This window comes from Caretta caretta, chromosome 20 (genome assembly GCF_965140235.1).
Source record: "Caretta caretta isolate rCarCar2 chromosome 20, rCarCar1.hap1, whole genome shotgun sequence".
NCBI lineage: Eukaryota > Metazoa > Chordata > Testudines > Cheloniidae > Caretta > Caretta caretta.
Genome location: NC_134225.1, coordinates 2,751,844 through 2,761,059, shown reverse-complemented (window position 1 = coordinate 2,761,059; position 9,216 = coordinate 2,751,844). Strand labels below are relative to the sequence as shown.

The following is a 9,216-nucleotide window of genomic DNA, read 5'->3' as shown; positions in this document are numbered from 1 at the left end:
GCCCGGCCCAGCCCGCGCCCCCCATGCCCCCCGCCATGTGGGAGGTGCGCTCCCCCTCTTTCTGGAGGGCCGTCTTCGCTGAGTTCTTCGCCACCATGATCTACGTCTTCTTTGGGCTGGGGGCCTCGCTGCGCTGGGGGGTCGGGCCCCTCAACGTGCTGCAGGTGGCCCTGGCCTTCGGGCTGGCCGCGGCCACCCTGGTGCAGGTGCTGGGCCACGTCAGCGGGGCCCACGTCAACCCAGCCGTCACCTTCGCCTTCCTGGTGGGCGCCCAGCTCTCCCTGCTCCGCGCCGTCTTCTACATGGTGGCCCAGGTGCTGGGCGGGGTGGCCGGGGCAGCCGTGCTCTACGGGCTCACGCCAGCTGCCATCCGCGGCAACTTGGCACTCAACACGGTAACCTGGAGGGGAATGGGGGGGCTCCTTGTTGCTGGGGGTGCCGGGATGGGGCTCAGGACCCTGGGGGGAAGGGGAGGGGCTCAGGAGGGGCTTGTCTCTGGGGGGGTTGGGCTGGGGTAGGACCAGGAGATGGGCTGGGAAAGGACCCCACAGTGTGGGTGAGGGGGACCCCAGATCCTGGGGGAGCAAGGGTCCTGACCTCATAATGCCAACATGAATAGATGGTTGGTTTATGGGGCTCAGACCCAGCCCCCCGCCCCATCTCCAGCGACACGGGGACCAGAGCAGTGAGTCGCTCCCCATGCTGGGCACAGCCGTCGTCCCATCCCCGCCCGGACCTGCGGCTGCCTGCGCCACGAGCCGTGGGAGGAACGAGCACCCATGCCCCTCCATGTCACGTCGCCCCCCACAGCCCCACGGCAGCCACTGCTGGAGTCTGTGAAAGGGCCTGGCTTGGGGGCAGTCAGCAGCGTCAGGACACCTGGGTTCCCTCCCTGGCTCGGGAAGGAGAACCTAGTGGTGAGGGTGGAGGAGTGGTTCCCAAGGCAGGGAGTGATTTGGGGGTGCCAGGGCTGGGTGAGGTGAGGGTCCGCGCTAGAGGGCAGGGAGGATCCCTGGGGGCAGGGGGAGCTGTCTCCCAAGGCCGGCTTTGTGCCCCTAAGTTTATCTTCCTGGCCAGGCGAGACCCGACGGTCCCATGCCGGGACGTCCGGACAGCCTGAGAGCTGTGCAGGGAGCTGAGTGCACGGGGCTTGGGAGACCCGAACCCAGCAGTGGGGCCTCTTCCCCCTTCAGGGCCCGCTGCAGCCACACACGGGGAAACGGACGGGCAGGAAGACAGCGGAGTAACACTGCCCCAATAGCTGGGCTGCCGTCGCGCCCGTGGGGATCCCGAGCCCAGGGTCAGAGGGCCGAGAGTCACTCCGCACTCCAGAACAGCCGAGAGCCGTGCTGGCGCCACGACGGGGATAGAATCGCGCCACTGTTCCTGCGCGCCTCAGTTTCCCCGGGAGCCAAACCCTTCCTCTTCTGCTCCCAGCGCCAGCAGCCGGAGCACGGACCTGCCTGCAGTTTTCAGCAGCTCCCCCAATAGATCTAGTAAAACAGCAGATCCCCGCTGATCAGGCGCTGTTCCCACCCAGTGTCTTCAGGAGACCGCAAAGCGGCTCAGTCCCCCGGCCAGGGTGCGGTGCCTCTGGCACCAGACAGAGCTGCTTATTCCGTGCGAGCAAGCGTGGCTGGACGGGCGGTGGTGGCTGCCTGGGAGAGTCCTGTCCTCCACTGACTTCATGTACAATTGTGTGTGTGTGAGAGAGAGAGGGAGAGACACGCTCACGCTGCCCTTTTCTGGATCGGCAGCGGAACTGCTCTGTAGTGTGTCCTAGCCCCTGTGCAGCTGACCGGTAGTGGAGATTCCCCTTAGCACGGCACGATCTGAGCTGCGTCTCTGGGGAGCCCTACATGGCCCACGGCGTTCAGCGTGGTGACGCTGGCGAAGTGGATTTGTCACTAGACCCTACCCCTCCCGCACCTTGATGCCCCTTTAAAGGCTGGGCCAGCGTGGGCCTCTGGGAGCTGTTTCCTCCTGTCCCCCCAGGGGGTGGGTTTCCCTCGCACGCGGGGTCTCTCCTCCCGCTCTGTGCCGTCCACAGGACACTGGGTTCTGCTTGCCCGAGGGCTGGGGAAACTGTGGCCCCCGGTATCGCTGCAGGCTGCGGAGGGTCCTAACACCAGCACAGCCCCCGGCTGGATGAGCTCAGCTAGGGCCCCCCCCGGGGCGTGGATGTGATATGCCCAGCCCAAGCGGCAGGCGCCCTCTGCAGCCAGCGTCTCCAGCCCCGGGAGGGTGAGTCCGCTCAGCAGCGCCCGCTGCGGACGGGGGCTGGAAGCGCGGCAGCGGGAAGGATAGCTCAGTGGTTTGAGCATTGGCCTGCTAAGCCCAGGGTTGTGAGCTCAATCCTTGAGGGGGGCCATTTAGGGATCTGGGGCAAAAATTGGGGATTGGTCCTGCTTTGAGTCGAGGGTTGGACTCGATGAGCTCCTGAGGGCCCTTCCAACCCTGATACTCGACGATTCTAAGCTGCTAACAGTGTCTGCAGCATTGGGACGGGGGGGTGCAGGAAACCTGGCCGGGTGTGAGCTAAGGGAGGTGTTGCAGCGAGGGGCACGGTACTGACCGGGGACATTCGATGGACCCCTACGTGGAGGGAGAGCTGGAAGCAGGGGCTACGCTGGGGAGGTTGCCCGCCCCGAGTGCTGGGACGGGCGCTGCTGATCCCAGCTGGATCCCTCTCTCTGTGTGTCGTTCCCCCGTCTCTGCAGATCCACCCCAGCGTGACCCTGGCCCAAGCCACCACCGTCGAGACCTTCCTGACGCTGCAGTTCGTCCTCTGCTTCTTTGCCACGTGCGACGAGCGGCACGACGGGCGCGTGGGCTCGGTGGCGTTGGCCATCGGCTTCTCCCTCGCCCTGGGACACCTCTTCGGGGTAACGCACGCGGGCTCCCCCCGCCCCGAGACCTGGGGCCCTGCTCCGTGGGGTCCTGGCAGGCCGTGCCCAGCCTGAGCCCAGCCCACTCATCTCCGCTGCAAAGCGAAGACCCCCAGCCCAGGCCCAGAGGGCTCCAGGTGTTATGTAAATGAGGCAATGCCCTAATTTGCATACGTACAACCATGCCTCCTGGCCTTTGCATAAAACCTCCCCCACCACTTCCCTGTGACTGGGGGGTCAGGGCAGGGGCTATGCTATGACGTGGTCTGGGTCTCTGTGGTTGCATCCCCCGGCTCCCCCCTGGCAGCGGGGTCTTTGGGGTGCCAGACTCACCATAGAGACCCCCGGGGGAGGCCTAGAAATGGCTATGACTATAGAGATGTGGGCTAGAGTGCCTCCGGGGGGGGGGGGGGAGAAGCCCTGGGCATAGCACCCAAAGTGACCTAATAAACCCTACAGCTGGGGACCCCCAACCCCCTCCCATGGGTGCTCCACTCCCCTGCCCCCACCCCTGGGCCAGCCAGCGCTGCGGGGGGGCTCGGATCTCGGGGGAACCTCACTTTCCCGCTGCCTCTCTTGCAGATGTACTACACGGGAGCCAGCATGAACCCCGCGCGGTCCTTTGCCCCTGCCGTCATCACCCGCAACTTTGCCAACCACTGGGTAAGGAGGGGGCAGCAGGGAGGGGTGTGTTGCTCCCCGCAGCCATTCTTTTGGGTCCACACCGGCCTTCGGACGTCCCTGGTGTCCTGGCCCGCTTCCCAAGATACCCTACCCTGAGGGTTCAACCGTCCTTCATGCCCTGGCCTGCATGCTCATGCAGCCATTAAACAGCTGCCATGTTCCACCCCAAAGGTGGCTGCATTTCATTGCTGGGTGGAACAATCCCTGTACAAACAGGTACCATGTCTCTCCCCAGACGGGGATGCAGATCAGTGCTGGGTGGAACAATCCCTGTATAAACAGCTGCCATGTCCGTCCCCAGAGGGGGCTGCATTACAGTGTGCTGCGCTGCCCCCTGCTGGGTGGACTGAGAACACTGGACACTGAACTGTGTCTTGGGTCTCATCACGCCAGCTCAAGCGGCGTTTCAGAGCAGCGGGCTCTCCCCCCACCCCCACTACCATGAATTTCAGGGATGAAACAAGACGGGGAGATCCGGGGGTGGGGGGCGGGGGGCTGCTCCAGGGGACTGCAAAGGAAGGGGACAGAGAGAAATCCAGGGTGACAGGGAGGCTCCCACAGCAGCGGGGTGGGGAGTGCGTGAAGGGACACGAGGTCGAAGCAGGGCGTGGGGCGTGGATTGTTCAGGGATGGACGAACCCCCCCCCAAGGCTCTGCCTAACCCCCACGCCCCTTGTGCCTCCTCCCCCCAGGTGTACTGGGTTGGGCCCATCCTAGGGGCCACGCTGGCCGGCCTCCTCTACGACTTTGTCCTCTGCCCCCGGATGCGGGGCCTGGCCGAGCGGCTCGCCATCCTCAAAGGCGAGCAGGCGGCGGAAGGCCAGGCCCCCTCGGAGTCCCCCGGGGAGCCCATGGAGCTGAAAACGCAGGCACTATAAAGAGGAGCCCGGGCAGCGCCCCCCAGACACGCCGCGCCCCCGGGGCGGGGACGGAACCGGCGGCAAAGCCTGGCCCAGTATCCGGACTGTAGTTCTGACTGGCCGGTAGGAATCACAGCGGAGGGGAGATGGAAGGGACCGAATGTGCTGCGCTCGCTCACGGACGGCAAGGGGGGTCCGGGGGACCCGGGGGGCGGGCAGCAGGGAGGGGGTCTGGTATCTCTTTGTTGTTGTTGTTTTTTTAATTTAATTCTCTTTTTTTTTTTTTGCTGTGATAAAACCTTGGAAATAATTGTACTTGGTGCTGGGGATGCCCCCCCCCCCATGGAACTGCCCCCAGTGTCCAGAACTGCCCCCATGTGTGGGTGCTTTTGTGTGTGCGACCAGGGGAGGGGGAAGGAAAGGGTTAAACTAGATCTATGCCCCCCCCGTTTCCCTTACTTGCCCCCCCCGGTGTGTCAATCCTGTCAGTGAATTTAATTCTCCACCCCCACAAAAAAAACCCTCTTTGGAGGCAGTATAATCTAGCGGTTAGAGCAGGGGGGGCTGGGTGTCAGGATTCCTGGGTTCTATTCCCAACTGAGTAAGGGGATTGAGGTCTACTGGGTTAATGTGGGGTGGGAGCTGGGAGTTCTCTCCCTGGTTCTGGCAAGGGAGTGGGGTCTAGTGGTTACAGCAGGGGGGGGCTGGGAGTCAGGACTCCTGAGTTCTATGCCCAGCTCTCTTGTTGCCCTTGAGTGAGTCAGGCCCCTCCTGTGCCTCAGTTTCCCCCTCTGTCAATGGGGATAAGAACACTGCCCGGCCTCCCTGGGTTGGGTTGGGAACCTTTGTTCAGCAGTGTGTCGGGAGGAGCCTTCAAACTGAGCTTGGAGCCGGGATCTGTGGAGGCCGAACCCCAGCTCTGCCCCAATTCCGTTCTGCAGCCTTGGGCCAGTCACTTTGCCACCCCCCAGTCACTGTCCCTGCCTGTTAAATGGGGACGATGCTGTGGGAGGAGGTGGGCTTAGTCCCTGCCGGCAGGGAGGGAAGGGGGCTCAGACCCTGGCCTGCCAGAAGTGGCGTGAAAAGCATGCACTTCCCTTTAAGTGTTCCGCTGTGTGAACAGTTTGGGTTCTGTTCCCAGCTGTGCTGCTATCTCACGGTGGGCCTGGCCAGCGCCCTTTCGATGCCTCAGTTTCCCCGATCAGTAACCGGAGATTAAGGCTACGTCCCTACCTCACAGGGTGTGTGTTCGTAAAACCCTGACACCGAGGAGGCCTGCTAGCTCTGCCCCTCCCCACGCTGCCCACAGCCCCCTTGAGCAAACAGACCTTTTGGGGGCCCTGTGTCCCAGCCCCGCTGATTCCCCCAGCCGCCACCCCTTACTCCAGCTCTGCACGCTGTAGGAAACCTGCAGGAGCGACGGTACAAGGAGCCCAAACAGTCGTAGCGACAGGCTGAGTGGGTGGGGGGAAGCAGCAGATGTGATATATCTTGTCTGGAGTAAAGCTTTTGACGCAGTCCCATGTGACATTCTCGTGAGCAGCCTAGGGAGCAGTGGTCAACATGAAACTACCAGACAAAAGACAGACAGGCCCCGGAGAGTAGACATCAATGGTTCGCTGGGGGGCGCAGCTAGGGGGTCCCGCTGGGGCCAGTCCTGGCTCCGGTCCTTGTCAATATTTTCATGAACGGCTTGGATAATGGGGCAGAGAGTGTGCTTATCAAATCTGCCGACAACTCCAAGCTGGGGGCGGGGGGGCGGCAAGGCTGGGGCTGCAATTCAAACTGAGCTCGAGACGTCGGAGGACTGGGCTGAGAACAAGATGAAATTCCACAAAGACAAGGGCAAAGGAGGAGAAATCGAACGCACTGCTACGAAAGGGGACTTGGCGGCTGGACGGGCGTGGGGGTCACAGGTCGAAGGTGAGCCAGCGGCGGGATGCTGCTGCGGAAAAGGCGATTGTCACTCGGGTGTGTTAACAGGAGCCTCGTCTGTGGACAAACTAGAGTGAGTCCAGGGACAGCAGCAAAACTGAGCCAAGGGTTAGAAACCCAGATCTACGAGGAAAGGTTAAAACTCCGGGTTTGATCTTGAGAAAAGTCCACCGAGGTGGGAGCTGGTACGTTTTTTTCAGGACTGTTCTACCGAGCCTGGGGATCTCCACGTCCGCCAAAGGCAGGACAAGAAGCAAGGGGCTCAATCTGCAGCACGGGCGATTTAGGGCAGATAGTAGGAAAAGTTTTCCAACTCTCTGGAACCGGCTTGCAGGGAGGCTGGGGAATCCCCGTCACTGGAGGCTTTTAAGCACAGGTGGGACACGCACCTGTCAGGGCAGGTCTCTAGGGTCACTGGGCCCTGCCTCAGCACGGGCTGGATGAGCTGGTTTCTCGCGTGCTTCGTATACCTCCGTCTTCCCACGCCCAGCCCCACTCGCTCTCCATGGGCACCCGCCCCTCTGCCTGCATCTCCTGTGCTTTGTCTTACCGGGCGTGGCTTTCACCCCGCCCTGGGGTCCTGCTGGCTCTAATGCCCTCCTGAGGGGCCCAAACCCCACCTGCCCCTGGAACCATGGCTGCAGCGCCCCTTAGTGGCAGAGACGAGACAGGGCACCGTTGGGATTCCTTAGTGAGGCAGCTGGACAGAGACAAAGACCTGGGGGTTCCCTCCGGCTGCCAGGTGCCACCCTGCCCGAGGCCTGTGTCTTGTGGGGCACTTACAAATGTTCGCGGAGGAATGATACATCAGTGGCTATGAGCCAAGAACATCAGGGACACAAGCCCATATGTTCCGGGTATCAGCTCTGTCTGCCAGAAGCTGGGACTGGCTGACGAGGGATGGATCAGTCAAAATTGCCCTGTTCTGTTCACGCCCGCTGAAGCGGCTGGCACCGGCCACGGGCAGAGGCAGGACACTGGACTGGATGGAGCATTGCTCTGCCCCAGTGGGGCCGTTCCTAGGGCCTAAAGCTGTGGCCGGATTGGATGCTTCGCGCTGGGTCACGGGGCTGGGTCAATGAGGAGCCAGAGGCCTTGAATCCACACTCGGGGCAAATGGGCGCAGCTGCCTTTAAAACGCTGACCCTAGAACGGCCCTGTCCATTGCGAGGCTGGAATGAATTGTAGTTTCAATGCCAGTCGGGACTCAGGTCTCTCCAAGGCCTGGCCTGGCCTGAGGGAAAGGGGCTGTGGATCCTAGCAGAGGTAGGGCCGGATCCTGCTTTTACCAGTGTGCATCTGGAGTAGCTCCACTGAGCGAATCCAGGGCAGAAACAGGTCTCCTCGGTCAGTCAGCCCCTGCAGGAGTTAGGGCAGCCGGTAGCGTCTGTACCTGGTGCTCTGGAATTGGGGCTGCAACAATAGCATGGCTGGGGGGGGGGAGCCCCATAGGGCTGCAGCTGCTCCCTCCCTGCACAAGACTGGGTGGTGGGGGCGGGGGGATGCTGGGCTTGACACTAGACCCCACCTCCAGGGCCACAAGCCCCAGGCAGATTGTCCTGCAGACTGCTGGAGCTGGGGTCCCTGCTAAGGGGTCTCGCAGAAACCTCCCCCTCCATTAACCCTTTCCATGCCAGCCCCCAGCTCCCAGTGCATCCCCAACCGGCTCTAAATGGGCATGCGACAGTTTTGCACGCCCAATTTTGCATGGGTCCAGAGATCGACACAAGGGGCAGGGCAGGGTGAGAATCGGGCCCAGGCATAAAGCATGGTGGGGGGGGGAGAGTTACACACGGGGAGGCGGGCTGGCGTGAGTGACACGCTGAAGGACTTGCCCCTGGCCCTCTCCCCCCTCAGCATGGCTTTGTGTGGGGGGGGGGGAGAGCAAGGGGACTACTGGGCTCCGTTTAGACCCATGTGCATGCAGTGGTCTGATCCCTTAAAGCCATAGCACCGCATTTCATCCCAGGGCATCCCTGCCCACCCACCCCAACACCGGCCAAGCTCCCTGAGCCAGAAGGGGCAGCACCGGGAATGCTCTGAGCTCGGCTTCCTGCCAGCGGGGCTTGTGTTTGTTCAGTTTCCTTTTCAAATAAAAAAGAATGAACTGAAAAAACAAAACAAAACAGGGAATAAAAGTGCCGTGTGGAAAGAATGACACCCGCCCCCCCTGCACTGGTCAAGCCACACCCCGGGCTATAGGGGTCCAGCTGCCCGCTCTCCTCCCATCACCTTCCCTCTGGGTTTTGCACCAGCAAAATGGAAGTTAGGTGCCTAAATACCTTGGGCAATCTGGGCCTTAGCATCTCTGTGCCTCAATTTCACATCTGGGATAACAGCCCTGCCCCACTTTACAGGGGCATTTGCAATGACCAATGCTTTAAAGATACTATGGGTAGTGGTGGGGGGCCAGATAAATACCATAGATAGCTACTGGGTTACTCCTTTGGGAATTCTGTGCCACTGCGCACACGCAGAATTCATGTCCCCCTGCAGATTGCTTTGCTTCTCCGCAGAAAAGTGCCTTTCTGACGGGGATGCAAAGGGAAGCCGCAAGAGCGGTCATGTGCCCCTCCCCAGCAGAGCGAGTGCAACATTTTGGGTGCCCGGAGCAGCTAGCACAGAGGTAAATCACTGCAGGGGGGCAGGGAGGGGGACACCCCTGCTGGTGGCTCCTATCCTGTGCTAGGCTCAGCTGCTAGTCCTGGCTAGGCCGGGGGTGAACGGGACTTCTTCTTCCCCTGCAACGAGTGGTCGGGCCGGGTCAGACCCACCCCCAGAAACCTCCCCCGGCTACAGGAAGCTCCAACCCCTGCACCTGCTTCCTGCCCACATCGCTCCTCAGCTGC

General features: G+C 61.9%; 1 protein-coding gene across 1 annotated transcript; it reads left to right on the top strand.

Annotated features, from left to right (window-relative positions):
• MIP (major intrinsic protein of lens fiber) lies at positions 1-4,595 on the top strand. The gene is made up of 4 exons (XM_048832430.2): positions 1-395; positions 2,721-2,885; positions 3,471-3,551; positions 4,265-4,595. Exons 1-4 carry the CDS (start codon positions 24-26, stop codon positions 4,448-4,450), a joined length of 804 nt encoding a protein of 267 aa, XP_048688387.1. The 5' UTR covers positions 1-23; the 3' UTR covers positions 4,451-4,595.
• The last annotated feature ends 4,621 nt before the right edge of the window (positions 4,596-9,216 follow it).